At 32.6% G+C, this 22,850-nt stretch overlaps 2 protein-coding genes across 4 annotated transcripts in view; both read right to left on the minus strand.

Moving 5' to 3' along the window:
- LOC111707751 (GRIP1-associated protein 1-like) overlaps window positions 1-9,721 on the minus strand; it is an 11,501-nt gene extending 1,780 nt beyond the window's left edge. For all 3 annotated transcript variants that reach the window (XR_002766519.1, XR_002766518.1, XM_023480895.1), the window contains exons 1-9: window positions 9,610-9,721; window positions 7,953-8,029; window positions 7,576-7,631; window positions 7,108-7,221; window positions 6,427-6,486; window positions 5,775-5,872; window positions 4,748-4,870; window positions 3,374-3,447; window positions 794-983 (exon numbers count right to left, since the gene is read on the minus strand). Coding sequence is in view for 1 of the 3 variants with exons in the window: in XM_023480895.1 (XP_023336663.1) it covers window positions 794-983; window positions 3,374-3,447; window positions 4,748-4,870; window positions 5,775-5,872; window positions 6,427-6,486; window positions 7,108-7,213 (651 nt within the window). In the remaining 2 variants the exon portion in view is untranslated. The remainder of the gene's footprint in view (window positions 1-793; window positions 984-3,373; window positions 3,448-4,747; window positions 4,871-5,774; window positions 5,873-6,426; window positions 6,487-7,107; window positions 7,222-7,575; window positions 7,632-7,952; window positions 8,030-9,609) is intronic.
- LOC111707757 (GRIP1-associated protein 1-like) lies at window positions 7,302-22,318 on the minus strand. Its single transcript, XM_023480900.1, has 22 exons — window positions 22,141-22,318; window positions 21,609-21,675; window positions 20,685-20,767; window positions 20,070-20,132; window positions 19,645-19,695; window positions 19,412-19,466; window positions 18,410-18,478; window positions 18,137-18,230; window positions 17,647-17,713; window positions 16,958-17,061; window positions 15,379-15,453; window positions 14,423-14,478; window positions 14,007-14,093; window positions 13,733-13,767; window positions 12,677-12,772; window positions 12,185-12,319; window positions 11,731-11,828; window positions 11,308-11,504; window positions 9,610-9,695; window positions 7,953-8,029; window positions 7,576-7,631; window positions 7,302-7,312 (listed from the first exon to the last, which is right to left on the minus strand). Exons 1-22 carry the CDS (start codon window positions 22,180-22,182, stop codon window positions 7,302-7,304), a joined length of 1,704 nt encoding a protein of 567 aa, XP_023336668.1. The 5' UTR covers window positions 22,183-22,318.
- Window positions 22,319-22,850: the final 532 nt, after the last annotated feature.

Consider the following 22,850-nt stretch of genomic DNA (forward strand, 5'->3'; position numbering starts at 1 on the left):
TGAGACATTCTTAGTGAATTTTTGAGTACTCAAAAAAACCCTTCTACTTTGACAAAAAATGACAAATATCCTCGCTTAAAATAATGTTTTTGAAACTCCCAAAAATGGCTATTATAATGAGTAACACACAATAAGATTATAATTTGGTTTGGAAAGGGAATCAACTCTTGCTTGAGCTATATTATTGGTAACTAGATTTTAGAAAATTATGAAAAACAATTTCTTTTATATGGGACTGGGGGGGGGTGCAAATTCGTCATTGCACCCCCCTTTCAGAAGAAAGGGGGGTGCACCTGCACCCTTGCACCCCCCCTGGCTACGGGCCTGAGGGGGGGGGTCCAAAAATCGTTCTCTAGGACAGACCCAATACTTTTATGGGACATCACATGACCACAGGGAAGGTTTATGAATGATAAAAATTTAAAAAAATGTGTTTTAAAGGTTTTTAATTTTGTAAAAAATTTAAATTCTTGAAAATCCGCAAAATTTTTTTCTTCTTTGTTTTAAAATGTAAACAAAAAGAACATGTTCACAATTTAAATAGAAGAGGGGCGCGAAGCGCCCTAAAAGCCTAGTAGTCTAAATATAGAAACTCGCAATAAACAGCACTTGAACTCAACAGTCCAAAATTATTTACCTAAGTTTAAAATGTTTCCTGGGAAACTGTAAGCATATCTCAAAATGAATCAAATTAGAAAAGTCTAAGGCATGCTTTGTTAAAGGCTCTCAATAGAATAGAGTAAAATAAATTATTAAAGAATCCATATTTATTCAAATTATTTTCTTAATTCACCTCCTTATTATGAAGATCTGTGTTGTCAGAATGAACTAATCTGTCCATAAACTGTTTCATCTTTTCTCCGCCTCCCTGCCCGCTCTGGCGTACCCCTCCTGTCCTAGCAGCCAGGGAACGCCCATCAGAACTAACAGGGCCGGGTCCACGACCCGCCTCCATACAGTAGAACTGGATCAGATTGTTTTTCCTAAATATGTGCAGAGTTAGGAAAAGAAGCACCAAGTGTTGTTAAATGTTTTAAAAAAACTTTTATTAAAACTTATAAGATTTTTTCTCTACCAAATTTTGATCCTAAAAGAAAAACAGGCAGAAAACGAACCAAAACCGAACAAACTTTATTGACATCACTAGTGGTACCGCTCACAGGAAAAAAAATATCAAGGATGGATTCTAATGAAGGAGGAGGAAATAATTAGCTGTTCAAAGAGTGAAAGCGTTTAAAAATTGATGAAATCTAATCAAGGGTAGACACATTTTAAAGAAATGTAAGCGTAATTTCAATTGACCCTCTATGCAGAGATAGCAGTGCCTGATTCACAACGGTACCCTTAAAACCTAAATCTGATCAATAATGTAGAAGATTTTGTCACTAAAAGTGTTGAATTCTGATCATTCCTATTTGTCATTTCCTGAATTAGAAATATACAAGTCACTTGTGTAGAGAACCCACAGTTGAAAGTTATCAGTACTCAAAGATTTATGAAACAAGGGAGAAAACCGTTGTGAATCGAACATTGCCATCTGCGCATATTACGGTTTCAATAACTATTATGAAGAAAAAAAAGATCAAAGAGGCGGAAACCATCAAGGGGTAAAAAATGTTTAACTCTTAGAGCAAAAGTGCCTTTAAAGGGAGTGTTCGCGAAAAATGAAAGGGGGGTATAGGCTTTCAGCGAAAAATTATCGATGGTGATCGCTACTAATCTTACTTCTATCTGTTAAAATTGCTAAAAACTACTCATACCGAAGACAGTCCATACCAAAGGCTTTGCTAATTATAAAGACGAGGCGTTGGAAATTGATCCGACTATTGTGTACGCCTGTACAGCTGTATTTTGACGTCATTGGTTATTTTGGTTACAGGGTGGCCAAAACTTTTTTGAACCCATCCGTACAAAAATCCGTACATTTTCAGAAGAAATCCGTACAATCCGTACAATTTGAAAACAAATCCGTACAATCCGTACAATCCGTACAATCCGTACAATTTTAGGGTTAAAAAAAAATCAATCCGTACAATCCGTACAATCCGTACATTTTGGCCACCCTGTGGTTATTTGAGAGTCGAACGATCGACATTAAAACCTTAGTTATTTAACATGATTGTGAATGTTTTGTGCTAAAAATTAACTAAAATTAATAATATTAATTTGTATTTTAAAATTTATTTTATCCTTTGTTGGATATTAGGATTAGGAATTATAGCTGAATTTGTGATAAAGTTACGCATCTCTTTTGTATTTAAAATAGTCAATAATTATTAGTGAAAATTTTCAGATGTCGTCAAACATTTTTCCTGAGGTTCTATGGAATGGAATTTTAGGCGATGAAGAAGAGAGGGGACTAGAAATTGCCAATGTTATAAACGGTAAATAATTTTTTTGTAAATGTCGTTTTCTGTTTAATATTAGGCAAAGAAATAATATCGCATAAATTAATGTATTAATCTTACTCTTCAATTAATTTATGGGGATTTTATTTCAAAATATCCACCATTAAAGAAAGGAAAAAAATATTACAGAAATTTCGTTAAAAATGCGAATTAATGGACGACCTTTTAAAGTTGATTACAATAGTTTTAAGGCATGAATTATTGGAGGATTTTAAAAAGGTGGATTAAATAAATACATTGGTGAAAATTAAACTGGAATATAAACACGACTTTTGGACTCAATTTTTTATTAAATAGTTCAATGAACATAAAATACCGCAATTGAGCAGTGAACAAACAGATTGTCTAAATTTCGTCTTCAAATTCCGGAGTTTTATGTGTTCAAATTCAATGAATAATTCTGAAAAATTCAGGTTCGTCGGTGCAACTGCCAAGCAAAGTAACATGTACGATACCCAACTGCCAAGCCAACCAGCAGATCCAAAAAGAAAAAATGGACAAATTAAATATTTCGAGATAGAAAAACTAAATTTTTTTCCTTGTTTGTTTTTAAATAACTATTTAATTCATTACAATTACAAAAGGCGACATTATGAAACGTCAGCAGGGTAAATATACTCAGGATTTCTGGAGAAGACGACATTAGTTACTATTTTTCTCTACCCCAGAAAATGCGTCAAATTTGCGTAGATTTTCTGATGCGCTATCTTTAATTAGGAAAGTCTTTGGTCCATACAAATTCAGAAAGTTGCAACATTCGACTCGGATTGCAAAAAAAAATCAATTTAATTCCAAACAAATCATTCATAAATTACAACCTATAATCATCGATAACTTTGCGAAGCATTCGTATATAGTTAATATTTTATAATGTGCTTTATTTGTTTTATATACAATGCATTTAAAACGCCGATGAGTTGGCCGGCAGATGTCTCTGCTCTGAAAGACTTGTTGATTATTTTTACCTAAATATTTCCTCTGCCATTGCAGCTCCACTTTGCTCCAGCATATTTAATTTTTCCTCCATTCCCCAGATAGTCTGAATACAGTCGTTATAAATACATTTTCACAATAGTACAGTTACACATTATAGTTGTATGTAAGTAATTAAGTTGTACATAATACTACCACATGTGAAGCAAACCTGTACAGTGTACACTGTACAGTTGTACAGTCTACTCTTTATTAGAACAATATTAGTTACGCATTGTACAATAGTTCAGCTTTTAATATTACTGCTGTACAAAGTATTAGTACAACATTGTTGTAAAATAGGATAGTAAAATTGTACAACTGCAATGTTTCACATAACAATAGTGAATAATGCAGTTTAACAGTACAATAGTGTAATCTAATATTTCAAATTTAAAGTGAAAAAGTACCGATTGTTTTGCAATTTACAATGTTACCCTTAAAATCTTTCTCTGATCAATAATGTGAAATATATTATCGTTTTTCTAGGTTTAAAATCTTTGATTCTAGAAATTTCTTTACATCTTCCTGTAGTAGAAATAGGCGAGTCGCTTTGTAGAGAAACCACAAGTGAAATATTGATTTCACAAACTCATAAACATTGATATCTAATTCAAATTTAATTTGACAAAGCTTACTAGGATACCGTTGTCAATCGGCCATTGCCATCTTTGTATGGAGGGTCACTTGAAATTACGCTTACGTTTCTTACTTTCAGTAATTTCAGGGAATATTAAATTGATTAAATCATTTTTTTATCAATTGGTTTGTATTTGGTTTGTATTTGGTTTGATTCATTCAGTAGATTTGGTTCATTTAGTTTTTGTTTATACAGTTGATTTAACGTTTAATTTTTTTAAAAATAAGTTTGACCCATTAGTAACAATTAGGTCAGATTCGACCTATACAATTAATTTGATATTTGGTAAACTTGTTAAAGAAGCAATCCTTTTCATCGTAGGCCTTTCTATTCTTTATGGTCTAACATGTTTGCTGTAAAACCGGATTTTATTCGATTGTTCAGAACAATAAATTAGGACCGTTCATGGAAATTTCTGTAAAAATATTCGACCCCCCTATAGCTTTTTTCTTTTTATATTTATTAAAAAACTTGCTTATACTTTTATAAGGATTTTCAATTCTTTTTTTTTACTATGAACAGTTTTGGGCTTTGGTTCAATTGAATGCCTTTATCAACTTTTTTGTGTCAAAATGTTACAGGTCGTTTTTTGACCAGCCAAAAAAGACCTAAGTCGAAAACGACCTATACTGGATCAGCCGTTTTTGACTTCCTACAGTTTAGATGCACAATTTGACCAAATAAACAAATGTATGGATTTACTTTTAGCTCATGTGACATTTTGTACCTGTTGTAGTGAAGCAACTCTTTCAAGGAGAACATCCGTCTCATCAGTCTCTCCCCCCTCTCTACCTTGCATACGCCCAGATTCATCAGCGCTACGCCAACCTGGTCTATTTCCATTTGAGTCCTGGAATGAAGAATAATTGAGAGGTATTTATTTTGCTGAAATTTGTCGGTTCAAAAAAAAACGAATAAATTTTTGGGTTAAGGAGAATTACATCATTTTTACCCAGAACTACCAAATCCGTTTCACAATACTCTTCCCAAACCAGGGTTTTCAATTTCTTTCAGATCTATTTGAATCCGTACAGAGTAAATGTAGCCTTTTCGTGAAGCCAAATTTATCCTGAACAAAATTGGGAATCCTTCTCCCAACGGGAAGGATAATCTTTAAAATAAAATAAAACTAGGAAATTACTTTACAACATGGACGAAATTGGACCTAATACTAATACTCAATAGTGTTCAGAGCAAATTTATTTCTTGTAGACTGACTCAAAAAATGTATTTAATCTTTTTTAATCATGGTTCAAGTATTTTTTCTACATTTCAACGAACAAGGTCTTATTATTAATTTTTGAAGAATCTAATCTATGTATTTACATGAAAAACATGAAACCTCAAGGTAAGACATAATTTTTTTAGAAATAAATAAACTCAATCATTCACAGAATACAGATAGATAGATAGGTGTATTTCCCAAAGGTATATTTCTATGGACTTCTTCCCAAGAACAAGTTACCCAACTTCCCAAATGTAAGGTTAGGCCTTCTGAGGCTTCTCAGACTGCTATGGGGTCCGATTGCTGCTCGCTATGATGTGCAAGGGAAGTTGCCGCTTGGGAAATAGCATATTTGGGAAGTTGCCACTTAGGAAAATACCCTTAGGAAGTTGCCGCTTGGGAAAGTACGTAACATTGATCGATAGATATATGGATAGACAGATAAATAGACAGAAAGATAAATAAATAGACAGAAAGATAAATAAATAGACAGAAAGATAAATAAATAGACAGAAAGATAAATAGATACCTGTCCAGGAGTATCTAGAGGACTAGTTGGAAGATCAGGTGAGTTCTGGGATACCCGGGATCTCTCATGGGAGGGGGTAGATTCACGATCATTGTTTCCTGTAAGCAGATTTTTATTTCTGTCCATTACAAGGGTTTATATTTTGTTAGAAGAAAAAAAAACTCCCGCCAAAATGTTCAGTGTTCAAGGAATGGTTCTAAATCCATTGAAAATTTTTTTTTAAGTTTTTCATAAGAGATGAATAAATAATTGTTTAAAATAATTTAACAGACTGAAATAATCTAAAGAATACCCTTTACCACAAAATCCCTGCCTCGCTTTGTTAATGAACATTTAACAGGAGCGAGAGAAAAACTTTGAATTACTAATCAACCGGATTCTAATTGTGATTTTTTTCACTCTCCCTTATCCTTCTACCAAAAATACATTTTCTCTAAATTATTATGGAATTTTTTTTCAATGTTTTTAACATTGAATTTAAGTTTTTTGGAAAAACTACAAATTTTTGTTTTGGTAGAAATTCAATAATTTTAAACCAAAAATATCCATAATAAGTGAACATTTCTTAATGAAAAAAGTTCTATTTGACTAGTACCCCTCCCCCGAACATACAACAAAAAAATTTGTTTGTTCTTGATAAAGTGCTCTGTACCTGACATTAAACTCCAGGATGATATTGAACTTCTATCTGGATCCACATCCTTCTGCTGATCTGAACATAGATTAAATTAGTCCCAAAACAAGAAAGAAAAACCAACAAAAGAAGTCCCACACCATGGTTATTTATTTTTCTAAAAACCAACCAAGAAACCACCCAACCAACCAACCAACCAGCCAACCAACCAACCAACCAACCAACCAACCAACCAACCAACCAACCAACCAACCAGTAATGAAAGGAAAGCAATTAACTAACCAAGTAAGCAACCATACAACTAATTTAGCGACCAAAACTAACTCACAACCAACCAATCAACCAACCAACCAACCAACCATCAATCAAACAAAGCAACCAGACAATTAACCAACGGAGTAAGCAACAAACTTAGCAACCAAAACTAACTCCACAACCCACCAACTAACCAATCAATTAACCAACCAACCATCAATCAAACAAAAAAGCAACCAGACAATTAACCAACCAAGTAACCAACAAACTTAGCAACCAAAACTAACTCCACAACCCACCAACTAACCAACCAACCAACCATCAATCAAACAAAGCAACCAGAAAATTAACCAACCAAGTAAGCAACAAACTTAGCAACCAAAACTAACTCAACAACCCACCAACTAACCAAAAAACCACCAGACAGCCAACCAATTAACCAACCTGAATGGTTTGATTCAGTATCTATGAAGCACTCCTTCATCTTCTCCTGTAATCTCTCGTTCTTCTTCTTCTCCATGATGAGCTGCCTCTTCACATCCTTCACCATGCTGTGCCCTTGAATCGTAATAAGTAAAGTAACTGTCCTCATAGTTTCAAGAAAGCATTATTCACAGAATCGTATTTTTTTGCCAAATTTATCTCCCAACTAAAAATCATATCAATACAATTGAAGGAGCCGGCTTGCTCTTTAACTGACATAATAGAAAAAAAGTCGCAAGTCACAATAGATAGCTTCAAAAAAAATATCTCTAAATACCATTGTAGAAAAAAAACGACATTGGCACAAATAAGCTAAGAAGGGTAATTTCATTTGGTCTCTTCACCAATTCAACCACATTTGAAACTTCTGGTTTTTCTATAGCTATAGAAGCTAAAACGGTCGGGGATTTATGTGTAACATAATCTTACCTTTCTTTTCTACAATTTTTCTCTCCTCCAGTGCATCTTTCAGCTCCTGTTCTAGCCTAAAGATGTCATAGATCAGGGCATTGGATGTTTTATATGTTTTTAATTATTTAAAATGAGAGGGGGAGGATTCTCAAGGTGTAAGGTACTTCACAAGGGCATTTTCCCAAGGGCGACTTCCCAAGTGACAATTTCTCAAGCGACAACTTCCCAAACCTAACGTTAGGACGAGCGCTGTGGCTAGGACAGACTTGATAAGTTAGCGTTGAGAATTACCCATTTGGGAAGTTGGCACTTGGGAAAAGGCGTTTAGGAATTGGGAAGGTACCAAACATTGTTTTCAAAATCTCCCAGGGTTTTTGAATGTAAAGTTGACCCACCTGATATTCTTCTCCTCAAATTCCACCTTCTGTACACTGCATAGTTCAACCTGGGTCTCCAACCCTTTCAAGATACCCTAGTACACACATACAATCAAAACCGAGGCGGAATTTAAAGAATCTGAACTGCGTCGCTGAACCGCGGATAATCAGTTCCAATTGAGCTCCGGCTCAAATCTCGAAATACTTAATTAAATTTCCAGTTGAACCAACCATGGTTGAATCGCATCTAGACGCGATTCAAATTTTTAAAATTTGGCCTCCAGATGTTTTTGATTTATTCTTATCTTACATTGTTTATTCTCGATATGCGCACTTGAGCTTGTATGAATTCAACATTCAGTATGGCAACTAACATCAAAATGAAGAAAGATGTGGATAATATTTAAATTACTTTCTTAAAAGATGACAATCGTGTAAGCATCAATCTAAAATCATTAGAATAATTGTACTTATTAATGTTATATTTTTATTATAATAATAGATATTTTATATTTCATATTTATGAATATCCTTATCACTTTCATTAAAAAAAAAGATTTGAAGATGAAAGTATATTATTCTTATTATTAATAAAAGACAACCCTGCATTCGGAGAAATAGGGGTCGGCGCTCCTAGCCGTCGAAACGTATCCATGGGTCCCGCGGAAAAAAATTTAAAACTAGTTGAACATATAGTAGAGTAAAAATTGGAATTCTCGTCCTCTTCTTCTCAGCCTGACTGAGATGCCCTATTTTGTTTAATATATCAGTTTCAACAATTGAAAACTTTAATTTTAGAGAGACATTGCTCAAGTAAAACGATATGTACTCTTGAGTTTTCTGGTTTTTACTCTACACATATAAATCTCTATTTAAGTTAAGTAGTAAACTAAGTTTGTCTTTTTGGATGTCCAAGCATAAATTATGAACCCCTGGACCGATCTGCCTCGACTTTTGATTGGGGATTGCGGTAATACCAATGGTATGTTCTTAGCTTTAGTTAAAAGTTCTAAGTTGATTAAGTTGCCTTTTATCGGGAAACATTCCAGACAAAGTAGGTTACTAGGCTAGAGCTCAACGTAACATAGCCTGCTGCAGGACATGATACTTTCACTCAAGGTATATAGACTACAGGTATGGGCGATAGAAGAACTAGTTCCTCAGCAGTCCAAATACGTCACAGAAACTAGTTCTTCAGCAGTCCTACGTCACAGAAACTAGTTCTTCAGCAGTCCAACTACGTCACAGAAACTAGTTCTTCAGCAGTCCAAATACGTCACAGAAACAAGTTCTTCAGCAGTCCAAATACGTCACAGAAACAAGTTCTTCAGCAGTCCAAATACATCAAAGAAACAAGTTCTTCAGCAGTCCAAATACGTCACAGAAACAAGTTCTTCAGCAGTCCAAATACGTCAAAGAAACTAGTTCCTTAGCAGTCCAAATACGTCACAGAAACAAGTTCTTCAGCAGTCCAAATACGTCACAGAAACAAGTTCTTCAGCAGTCCAAATACATCACAGAAACAAGTTCTTCAGCAGTCCAAATACGTCAAAGAAACTAGTTCCTTAGCAGTCCAAATACGTCACAGAAACTAATCCTATTGCCCATACCTGTAGTCTACATACCTTGCTTTGATTTTAGGTTGAATAATAATAATAATCATAATAATACTAACCTGGTTGATATTGAATATATCCTGGATATTCTTCTCATGTTTTTCTTCTAACTCATCAATCTCAACTTTGTGATTCTTCTTGAGTTCTAAAATAATTTGTTATAATTATCAAATTTTAACATTTTCATATAGAGAACATATAAAACTGTGGAACAAAAAGACGACTGTTGGACTCAAATTATGATATTAATAAGTTCAGTGAACAAGAAACATAACTGCAGTATACACAGACCCATTGTACTTGATAATATTGATTTCCAAGCTAATGGGTAAATTCATTTCCTGTTGAGTGTATATGTAACCTTGAATATGTGCACAAGATTGCTTAAATGTCGTCTTCCTATTCCCCATTTTTTTCATATGTAGACAGGAGTGTCCAAAGTATGCTGATTATCCTCTTTTATCTTTTCTAGTCATTTATTATAAAAAGTAAATATACTCCTTTTTTGTGTTGACAGTTGTTGACTATTACAGATATTTGCTTAATCGAACTATTTTAGCATTGCAAAACACTCTCATTTAAAGAAGATTTAAAAAATAAGAATATTTTTGGCTGTTTTTTAGTTTGGACATTGTTTCCAGCATACTTCGCTACAATGCAATAAGAGGAATTGTTTAATGATAATTCAGTCTATTCAAAATTAACAAATTCAAGGGAATCTTTATAATTTCTCATAACTCGCTATGATTTTCTGTTTCTCCTTTCATCTTCTTCTTTTTCTTTCCTTTTCCTTCTTTCTCTACAAGACAAGATTTATCCTTATTTTTCAGAGCTCTTTCTCTACATAGGTATTCAGCAAAACTGGAGTCCTTAACAAACAATTATGAACAAGAACAGGAACAGGAACAAGAACGTGAACATGAACATGAACATGAACATGAACATGAACATGAACATGAACATGAACATGAAAAAGAGCATGAACATGAACATGAAAATGAACAAGTCCATGGACATGAACATGAACATGAACAAGAACAGGAACAGGAACAGGAACAAGAACATGAACATGAACATGAACATGAACATGAACAAGAACAAGAACAAGAACAAGAACAAGAACAAGAACATGAACATGAACATGAACATGAACATGAACATGAACATGAACATGAACATGAACCATATCATGAACGTGAACCTATCCAAGAATAAAAATTCTTCAAAAAATATACTCAACACATGGTGACAAAATAAAGTTTTCCCCCTTGCAGTATAGACAAACATACAGTGACACTTAACTAACAAACATGGGACACCCAAAGTGCAAACTTTGACATCGTGAAGAAAAAATTTGACATACAGTAAGCAAACTTTGACACCCAGCGCACAAACTTAAACATTAAACACCAAGCAAGCAAACTTTGACAACCAGCAAGCAAATTTTAACACTCAGTAAGCAAACCTTAACACACAGCAAGCAAACCTCAACACACAGCAAGCAAACTTGGACACCCAGTAAGCAAACTTTCGACACCCAATACAAAATATTTGACATCCAGTAAGCAAACTTTGACACCCCGTTTGCTAATTTTAACACCTGAAGTAAAAGTTGACACCCAGCAAGAAACTTTGAAACCTTGCAAGGAAACTTTGACACCCAGCAAACAAACTTTGACAACCAATAAGCAAACTTTGACACCCAGGAAGGAAATGTTGACACCCAGCAAGCAAATTTTGACAACCACCATTCAAACTTTGACTCTCAGCAAGCAAACTTTGACTCCCAGCATGCAAACTTTCACTCCCAGCAAGTAAACTTTTACACCCAGCAAGCAAACTTTGACTCCCAACAAGCAAACTTGGACAACCAGCAAGCAAACTTGGACTCCCAGCAAGCAAACTTTGACACACAGCAAGCAAACTTTGACTCACTGCAGTAAAATTTGACACCCTGTAAGCAAATTTAACACCTGTAGAAAAATTTGACACCCAGTAAGAAAATTTTAACACATGTAGTAAAATTTGACACCCAGCAAGCAAATTTTAACACCCAACAAGAAAATGTTAAAACCTGTCAAATTTGACATCCAGCATGCAAACTTTGACACCTTGCAATGAAACTTTGACGTCTTGCGTTAAAATTGAACACAGAACCTGCGGCAATAGTAGTGAAATACCTTGAGTTTGATTCTTTGCTCAGGTTTCTCAGTTCATCTGTTTTCTTTTGAAGCTGAAGCGCCATATCATCGATCAGCCCTTTCCTACTTTCCGCTAACTATAATGATCAATTATAATGATCAAGATCAATTAATCAATCGATTGATATTTTTTTGATCAGTCAGCCCTTCCCAACTTTGTAATAATCAGTAAATATATATAATAAATAATATAAATAAACTGCAATAATCAAGATCAATTTATCAATCAATTGATACATTTTTGATCAATCAGCCCTTCCCTACGTTCAGCCAACTATACAAGATCAATTTATCAATCTTACCACTAACTATACAAGATTAATTAATTAATCAATTCATACATCAATGATCAATCAGTCCTTTCCTATTTTGACCGGGAAGATGCAGAATCTGGATTCTAATCAATATAGTTGAAATCCTAAGCACTAAATACCTGCTGGACTTGTCCCAGTTCCACCTCCATATTAGCTAGGGAGGTGTTGTTCGCCTCATTCTGTCGGTGTAGTTCTTCCATCTGTCCTTGGTAGTTGGATAGTTCAGATAATAGCCCGCTAGATCTATCCATTTCCTAGGAGAGCAATAAGAACAAAATAAGTACAAGAGAAAGTGAAGATAAAAGAAAAGAAAATAGGGAAAGAAGAAAAAGATCACATCTCTTTCTTTAAGATAAAAGAACAACATGATAAAAAGGGGAATAGAAAAAAGGAAAAGAAGAAAAAGAAAAATTAGAAAAGAAAAAGAAGAAAAGGAAAAGAAAACAAGGGAAAAGAAGAAAAAAGAAGAAAAAAGAAGAAAAAAGAAGAAATAAGAAGAAAAAAAAGAAAAGGTTATCTTTTCTCTCTAGATTAATAAAATTAGTTAAAAGAACAGTTTAGGAAGAACTGGGGAAATTGAAAAAGAAAAAAGGAAAATAAGAAAATGTTACCTTTTCCATCTTATCAGCCATGGAGGTAAGATCGTTGGCTAAAGAATTTTTTGCAGCTTCTAACTCTTTGACCTTTTCAGGGGGACTCTCAGCTAACTAAATATGTTTATTGTTGATTAATTGATTGATTGATTGATAGATAGATTGATTTAAGATCTCTTAGCAGCTTCTAACTTTAAACATTTCCAGCTCTCAGCTAATTAAATATGTTTATTGTTTATAGATTGATTGATAGAAAGATTCTTTTAAGAATCTAACTCTTTAACATTTTCAGGGGGACTCTCAGCTAACTAAATATGTTTATTGTTTATTAATTGATTGAGAGATTTAAGATCTTTTAGCAGCTTCTAGCTCTTTAACATTTTCATGAGCTCTCAGATAACTAAAAATGTTTATTGTTTATTGATTGATTGATTGATTTAAGACTTTTAGCAGCTTCATAGCTTTTTTACATTTTCAGGGGGACTCTCAGCTAATTAAATATGTTTATTGTTTATTGATTGATAGATAGATAGATATATTGATTTAAGATTTTTTAGCATCTTCAACTCTTTTACTTTTTCAGGGGGACTAATTAAATATGTTTATTGATTATAGATTGATTGATAGATAGATTTTTTAAAGATTTCTTAACAGCTTCTAACTCTTAAACATTTTTAGCAATCAGCTAACTAAATATTTTTATTGTTTATAGATTGATTGATAGATAGATTCTTTTAAGATTTTTTAGCAGCTTCTAACTCTAACATTTTCATGAGGACTCTAAGCTCAACTAGTTTTTTTGATTGAATAATTGATTGATTAAAGTATTTTATTAGCTTAAAACTTTTACTTTTTCAAGAGAGCGCTCACCTAACTAAATGTATTGATTGAATGGTTACATTTGAAAAATAAAATGAGAATCTATTTCAAGAAAACTTATTTACAAAACACTGGCTTCAACGTTGGTATTTTGACTGGTAATAATGGAATTAATAATCTCAATAATGATAATAATAATGATAATAATAATAATGATAAAAATGATAATAACAAAAATAAAAATATTAATAATACCTGAATCTTCATATTCTCTATTGTCTGTTCAAAATCTAAGAAATAAAATTTGATTATCTGCAATTGTATACTTTTACATAAAAAAAATCATCTATTTCTCTTAAAATTTCTCTAAAATTCAGCTAATAAAACTCTAAAAATTACATACTAAATCGAGAAAATATAATGGGGGAAAATATTTTTCTTAAAAACATACACCCCTGCAAAAAAACCGTTCAGTTTTACCGGCAAAAAAAACGCCCTGAAAGCCTAATAAGAATTAGTTAATTAATACCATGAGTTGATTTGAGATGTGTTTCCTTCAGATCGGTAAAGTTCTCCTGCAGTAGATTCAACTGGGTCTGCAGACGGTCTTTTCTCTCTGACAAATAGTACATGCTTATTCATTCTTGAATAAAAAAATGTATGTCAAAAATCTTAAAAATCAAGAAAAGAATAAAGTATGCGTCTGCACTCTACAAACAATCCGTCCTCTCTGACAAATATAATAGATAAATTAAATAGATAAAAAATCATTAATTTAAAAACAAAATTAAACTTAATTTTAAAAAAATTGAAAAAATCAAGAGTAAAAAGAAATAAAGAATATACAACTTGCAGCGTACAATGTAGACTACCGTAGTGTCCACTGTTAAGTATACACAGTACACTAATATACACAAAAATTACAAATTTGATTACTGTACATACCCGTAATGGTCTGTAGCTCCTGGCCATACTGGGTCTGCAGTTCCTTCTCTTTCTCACTGAAATACAGAACAGTACAGTACAGTACAGTACAGTACAGTACAGTACAGTACAGTACAGTACAGTACAAATAAAATCGAAAAAACAGAAAACAAAAATAGATCAATTATTGATTGATTGATTTGACAATGATAATGATAGTAAAAATTGACTGTGGAGCTCTGTTAGAAATTTCTCTGAAAACAATATCATAAGAATAAAAAAATCAAGAATGTTTATTATATTAAAGAAAAGGCTATTAGAGCAGTTACAATTTAAGCTTTAAAGCGCATACAAATCCATTTTTTGGCAACCTAAATATTTTGAAACTGCATGATATTCTTTAATTAAAAGGTTCAATTTTTATGTACAAATACTTCAATGAACGGCTTCCTAAATCGTTTAATGATATGTTTGTTCAGTGCTCTGTATCATCCAAACCGAACAAAATGCTTAAGATCAGAAAGACCAATCGGAAAAGTATTCGAACAATTTCCTAAAGTTTTCCTATCAGAAATATGGAATTCATAGAAATAAAAAACTATTGTTTTTCTAACTTGTTAAAAATAAATTGCATCTGGAAAAAACAAATATGTATCTGCGAAAGTGTTCAAGATCAAACTGTTTTTCATGTATTTCTGAATAAATAAATGTGCCATCCTAAATTTTGATCTAGCTAATGATTCTGATTGAGCTACATAACCCCCCCTTTCTCTCTTCCTATTACGTCCCCCTACCTATTTGACGAAACGCCTCCAATTGTATGATTTAAATATGATGTTATACAATAACATCCGGGTTTGCCATTAAAGACGGCCAATGTTGGCTTGGCAAATCCAAATTTATCTATATGATTCAGCCATTCTGCTCCCTCAAAAATAAAAAGATTTATAGATTATTCAAGAAAAATGGTCACTTACCTGAAGTTGGTCAGCATCCTTTCTTTCTCCTGTTGAATGACCAAGAATAATTCATGCTTTCTCTTCAACCCCTCACTAAATCAACACATCATTTTAATTTGATGTATTTAAAGGGAATGTAAGTGTAGTTTGATGAATTTAAAGGGAATGTAAGCGTAATTTGATGTACTAAAGGGAAGGTAAGCGTAACTTGATGTATTTAAAGGGAAGGTAAGCGTAATTTGATGTATTCAAAAGGAATGTAAGCGTAATTTGATGAATAAAAGGGCAGGTAAGCGTAATTTGATGTATTAAAAGAGATGTGCGCGTAATTTGATGTATTCAAAGCAAATGTAAGTGTAATTTGATGTATTAAAGGGCAGGTAAGCGTAATTTGATTCATTTTAAGGGAATGTAAGCATAATTTGATGTATTTAAAGGGAAGGTAAGCGTAATTTGATGTATTTAAAGGGAAGGTAAGCGTAATTTGATGTATTTAAAGGGAATGTAAGCGTAATTTGATGAATTTAAAGGGAAGGTAAGCGTAATTTGATGTATTTAAAGGGAATGTAAGCGTAATTTGATGTATTTAAAGGGAAGATAAGTGTAATTTGATGTATTAAAGGGAATGTAAGCGTAATTTGATTCATTTTAAGGGAATGTAAGCATAATTTGATGTATTTAAAGGGAAGGTAAGCGTAATTTGATGTATTTAAAGGGAATGTAAGCGAAATTTGATGTATTTAAAGGGAAGGTAAGCGTAATTTGATGTATTTAAAGGGAATGTAAGCGTAATTTGATGTATTTAAAGGGAAGGTAAGTGTAATTTGATGTATTTAAAAGAAATGTAAGCGTAATTTGATGGATTTAAAGGGAAGGTAAGCGTAATTTGATGTATTTAAAGGGAATGTAAGCGTAATTTGATGTATTTAAAGGGAAGGTAAGTGTAATTTGATGTATTTAAAAGAAATGTAAGCGTAATTTGATGGATTAAAGGGAATGTAAGCGTAATTTGATTTCTTTAAAGGGAATGTAAGCGTAATTTGATGTATTTAAAGGGAATGTAAGCGTAATTTGAAGTATTTAAGGAAATGTAAGCGTAATTTGAAGTATTTAAAGCTAGGGAATGTAAGCGTAATTTGATGTATTTAAAGGGAATGTAAGCGTAATTTGATGTATTTAAGTAATTGTAAGCGAAATTTTAAGTAACTGTTCATGTCACTTTTTAGAGAAACCACAAATTAAATCAAATTATCAGTTTTAAAAAACAAAAACATAGAAATCTATTTCATACTTAATCAGACAAAGCACTAAGGGTTCCGTTGTAAAGCGGGCATTGCCATTTTTGCGTGGTGGGTCACTTGAAATTATACATACGGTCCCTCTAGGTATTGATGAGGCACATGTATTATTTTAATCAAATCTGGAAATTTTATATGCAGCTTAAATATGAACTTTGTAAAACTGAAACGAAACATAACGTTTAAAACCCGGATTTTAAATATATTTGGTTTGGATAGTCTTTGCAATGCTTAAGACAGGGAAAAAAATGATAATAAACACCTTCTTAAAACGAAGAGATGTTAAAAAAAATTTCGACCTGGTTGAGCTAAGTTCTGAGCTGAGACTTTCAACCTTCTCTGTAAGCTGACTAATTCTCTCCTTCAGTTCAGTATTGTGAGCTGACACAAGATTTAGCTCAGACTAAACTCAAAATCATGGAGAAATTTGTAATCAAACAATTAATCAATCAATCAATCAACCATAGACAATTTTCTTTGCACAATAATAAGCTGAAAAGGTGAACTAAGTCGTATCTACATGAATAGTTTGTCAATTGCTTTTCTGTTTGTTTGAATCTAAAAAAACGTAAACACGGCTAAACCGATTTGTTCCGATTTACTGGTGGTATCTCACAAGACCCCAGATATACGATTTGAAAGAATTTTGTAGACTTAAGCCTTTGTAACGCCCAGATCTTCCTTAATCTAATAAGTCTTGATAACCGAGTCTAGAAGCTTGAGTCTAAGAGCGGTCTTTACTTGTAGAAAGACTCTAACGCCGGGTTTATTTTGGTTTAAAAGCTTTCAAAATTTCAGTTCAGAGAATCGGTCGAAATTAAAAAATTGGTACGGAAAAATCTTTTTAGAAATAAATCAATGAAAAAAGCGAAGCTTAATTTGTTACCAAAAAATGAGGGCGTAGACTGCACCAAATCTAAAACTAAAACTTCCGATTAAAAAACTTTTTTGGCAATCGTAATAAATAAAAAATCTCTATGTTATATTCCTTAGTGCTCTCAAGCTTAATTTCCACATCCTCAAGTCTGTCCAATTCTTTTTCCAGCTCGGATATTCTAGGAATAAATTTGCTTCGTTTTTTGCTCTTTTTTTTTTGATAGTTTTTTCCCTATATTTTCTATCATAGTCAGAACTTGACATTAAGTAAGGAGAGCAAATGTTTTCAAAATTGTGTATTGTAACACAATGCCAGATCTTGAACATAACAGAAAATATTTGCAAAGAAAACGAACCAAAACGTTCATTGTTTTGTTTTTAAGTCCAGTTTGGAATTTAAGTATTTTTATTAAGTTTAAGGGATTGTCTTTGTAATTTTACGTGATCCAGCATTACAAATAAAGTTGCATCGCTGATTCACAACGGTATCATTTTTTAATTTCCCTCTTCAGTAATTTTCAGTAAACCCAAAAAGACATTTTTTAATAAGAAAATCTTTAAATAACTAAATAGGGCGGTAGGAGGGGGGGGGGGGGGTATACCTAGTTGATTGATGTTCATCTGCAGTGTCTACATTTGCTTGTTTTGCAGCTTGAAGATCGGAGATTTTTCTCAGATACTTCTCACATCTGTCTCCTAGTGTACAGACAATATGCTAATAAATATTTTACAGAAACCAAGGGGAAGCCGGAAGACAACTAAACAGAATAAAAAAATAAAACTTTTAAAAAAAAAGCTTTTTTTCCAAAATTGCTACAATATAATTTTTTTATAATTCAGAAAAAAATCGCAATCTTTTTAATCGAAAAACTCACCTAACTCTTGGTTTTCCTTTTCCAGTGACAGAATTCTGATTTCAGAATCTTTTAAGGCAGTTTCTGATTCTGAAACAATATAAAAATGCTTAAATGAGAACAAAACAATTTGTTGAAAAAACAGGGGTGTACATTTTCCTAATAATTCATTCCTGTTCTTTTTAGAATATCATTTTTTCCCTCATAAGTGATCTATGTTTGCGCGTAGTTTAAATTAAAAATAATGTTTAGGGTAAAAAGTATCAAAAAGAATGCAAAAAACTTGCCCTCTGATGTCCAATTTTTCATTTTCCCCCCAAATCAAAATCATAGGCGGTGGGGGGAGATTCTGTAAAAAATACATCCCTGTGGATATCTTCATTACAAAAAGCCCAAGGCATCAGGTTTACCCAATACTTACAAAGAATAAGACTGTAAAGACGACCTAGACCTGTTCAAATTTGACAATGCAAAGTTTAAAGTAATTCTTCTGTCTTGTGTGTGGTCTTGAAATGGCTTATTTAATGATTTGGTAAAGAAAGACGGAAGTTTATAGTTGCAAGGAATCAAGAATATAATAAATTCTGTACAGTCGTCTCTAAAGTTTATAGTTGCAAGGAATCAAGAATATAATAAATTCAGTACAGTCGTCTCTAAAGTTTATAGTTGCAAGGAATCAAGAATATAATAAATTCTGTACAGTCGTCTCTAAACTCCCTTCCTTTGTGGGTATAACTCTGTAGACTGTAGATTATTGTTTAGTATTTTTTATTTCTATGTCTTATCTTCTTATCTTTATGTGGACACTTTTTTAACATGGTGTTTTATTTACTACTATCTAAAGAGCCCGGCGTTGCCAGAGGAATTTTTTTTATTTTGATTTTTTTTTAGCCTTTAACACCCCCCCCGGCCACCCATGAGTGTCCACAGAAAATTTCAGCGCAATTGTTCCAGCCGTTTGGCCGGCTATACGCAACATATATTGTTTTATTATATAGATTTTTTTGTTGCTCTGAATCTTACCCTTTAAAGGCATATTTTTAAGGCAGGATTCAAGCTCCTCGTTTCGACGAACCAACTAAATATTCATAATTTTTAAAGTTAATTTAAAAAGGAAAATAAAAACTATTAAATGGCTATTAATCGTAAAACTTAAGAAGATTAAGTAATTTTTTTAATTTAAAAGTGATGCTCAAAGAGATTTTAAAAATTTAAAACAATAATTTTCGTGGATTAAAACGGTTACACTAGCTTACCGTTGTAAGTTCATTCATAAGCGTTTGATTCTGTAATCTAAATTGCTCATCCTGGAAAAAATAAATAAATCATAGAAGAACTCATTGAGTAACAAGCAAGACGCAAGCATTTTATGTATTTGTAAAAAGACAAACGAGATACTGTTAAGTGCCCCTCCATCAAAACAGCGGCATTTCTGACCAACAAAGGTGTCCATTAAACCTTTGCCTTATCAAAAAATTGTAAGAACTGTGAAGATATGCTCGTTTTATAATCTAAAATTCAACAATTTCTCATTCAAGTTTCTCCGCTAAACACAAATATGTAAATCGTCAAAAAAATTTAATTTCTCTGACAGAAAAACGAAGATATCTTCAATTTATTGTTCGCAAAAAGTTTTAAGATTGCCGATGTAAATCTAAAACTTTAATACAAATGCATTCACCTGGAAGCCAAGTTTTTCTTGAAGGAATTCATTTTGCTTCGTCAGATGTTGAAGTTCGGCCGCCTTTAGAGGTCAATTGACAAAATCTGAGGTCAAAATAAGGGTAAAACTATGAGGACACTTTTGTTAGTACAAATATAATACCAAAACCATCTTGCAGTTCAAACATTTTTCTTTGACAAAATTGATTTTTATTCATTCAGAATTTTAGTTTTTGTGTAGATCCAATTACTAATGTAAGCGAGAAAAGAAGAAGTGTATAACTAATCAAGATTGGTGTAAAGATATCCATCCTGAAACTTTAAAATCGTGGCAAATATTTGTTAGAATTTAACCTAGGCCTTTTATCTAGTTATTACTGATGATCTGCAATTGTTTTCTTTAACAAATGTGAAGAGTCCAAATTTCAATTTTGACATTTTCGATTTAATAGTTTCACCCTTAGTCAAAGATTCTAATGTAAACGAATTTGAGGAGGGGGGGGATATACAATACATGTAAAAAGATGAAATATTGTGATGAAGATCTTTAATACTATCGAGATTTTAACCCAAATTCTAACAACACATAATGTTATTAATGAGAAAATGTGTTTCAAATGTCAGATTTTGTTTCCTTTTTTGATCTCTCAACAGTACGGTTTGCTTTCTCTAGCGCTTCTTCCAGAACTTTGATCTTTGCAGTCGCCTCACCCAATCCTTAACGAATATCAGGCTATGTTAGGTTGAACTTTTGCCAATAATCGCATAAATTTATATTATCGCAAAATGTGAGTAATTCTTGTTTTACTGTTATTTGAATTAGACATATTGCCTGATCTCATGGGCACATTAAAAATACAATGTTTTTAATCAAAATTTTCCTGATACAGTCAATTTCTTAATTTAGGAAAATTTATTGAAGTTTGCTGCAGTTTATTACAAGCATTTTCAGCGTTGTGTATATTGATCTATTGATTTTTTAAAGTTTAAATCGAATTACAGTTTATATTATCTATTTGTGTTGTTTTCCGTATTGTTTAATTTTTAAATTGGTTCGAACCAAATATATAGAATTGAACATCCTAGATAAAGAAACGTATAAGAGGTGTTGACTTTTAACTTCTTAAATAATAAACTAGTTGAATTATATGCTAAATGTATTTAAAACAGAAAAGAAATTAGATTTAAAACTATTTTGGTAAAAACGGATGGCCGGATTCAAACACATGTTTCGAGGTTTTACACTTTTACATAACAAGGCTGCGCCCAACTTCCATTTAATTTGTGAACATGTTCTCTTTGTGTAAATTTTAAAATAAAGAAGAAAAACTTCGCGGATTTTTAAGATTTTTAAAAATTAAGAAAAATAAAAAACTTTAAAAAGCAAATTTTTTAAATTTATATCACTTCCCTATGGTCACGTGATATTCCACAAAAATGTGGGCCTGATCGGTTCAGCCGTTTTGACGTTTATCGGATACAAACATACAGACACCCAGACAAGTCAAATTTATACATAGAAGAGAGAAATTTTGAAATTTAAAAGGTTTAAACCAACCATGCTTAGATCTCCTTTCCTTTTCCGCTAGAGTATAGTTAGCAGTTTTCAACTCGAGTAGATTCTCCTAGAGAAGAGTAACTGTAAAGATTAGGCGTAAATATTAATTGTTAATTTTATAACATAAGATTATTGCCCCCCCCCCCTCACCCCCTTCCTATTACTTTTGTACAAACTCTTGTATGTAAGACATGGACTATAGTTTAGCATGTGACCACGGCGCCCGGCCCCTCAAGTCTGTGGCCTATACGCAGCGCTCAGCCACACCCCGACCCCCCTCCTAGTCTGTTCTAGATCTTTGTTCAAAATATGTGACTATAAATCGGTCAAAAATCGAACAGTAGAGTTCAGAGACCCGGCACAGAAATCGTTCTCAAAGAAATTTCACAGTCTTTTGAATTCAAAGAAATTATAATACTAGAATGATGAACAGTAATAAAATGTTACATATTTTCCTACAATTCTTGATTTATTAAAATAAGACCAAATAAATATGATAAATTAATTAATTGAATTAAAATTGAATTAACACCTGTAAACGCTGGAAATCTTGCTCCGACAGTTGATTCGCCATTTTTCAATTTGGATAAACTAACTTAATAGCTAATAATTTATCTCAAAAAACCATCTTAAATCTGGTTCTAACTAGTTATTTAATAAATATTTATTGTCTATTATGATTCACAGAAGTGTTACAGAAAACTACGCGGAATTTTTATTCAACAAGTGCGCATTTCAAAAAGTCGTCTGCATTTGTCTGGTAATGTTACATCGTCTATACGCAACATCCCCCCTACTGAACTTCTGACCTACTAACTTTCCGACCTACTGCAATATCGGACCTACGCCAGCTGTTTATTTTAGTATTATTTAAGGTTTAGGTTAGGTTAAGACAATTTCTGGGCCGTTTTTACATCAATTTGATGTCTTTTTGTGATGTCAAAATGACGTTACTTGCATGCTCTAAAAAGATGTCAATTTGATGTTAATTTAATGTCCGTTGTCTTGCTGGGTGAGCTGGGGGTAAAAATTTTGAATTTTGCGCGCGAAGCGCGCCGGAATTTTTTTACCCCCCCCTAGAAAAATATCATGATGTATATCAAATTATTGGTTTTAATTGGGTTTGATTTGCATTTTCCACTCATTTCTGGGATTTACAAACTCAATCTAATAAAGGCTTCATTACATACCTTTCAGCTTTCACCTTGCTTTATACCTTTCATTATAGTCATAAACCAATTG

Source organism: Eurytemora carolleeae, unplaced genomic scaffold, assembly GCF_000591075.1.
Source record: "Eurytemora carolleeae unplaced genomic scaffold, Eaff_2.0 scaffold583, whole genome shotgun sequence".
NCBI classification, from domain to species: Eukaryota; Metazoa; Arthropoda; class Copepoda; order Calanoida; family Temoridae; genus Eurytemora; species Eurytemora carolleeae.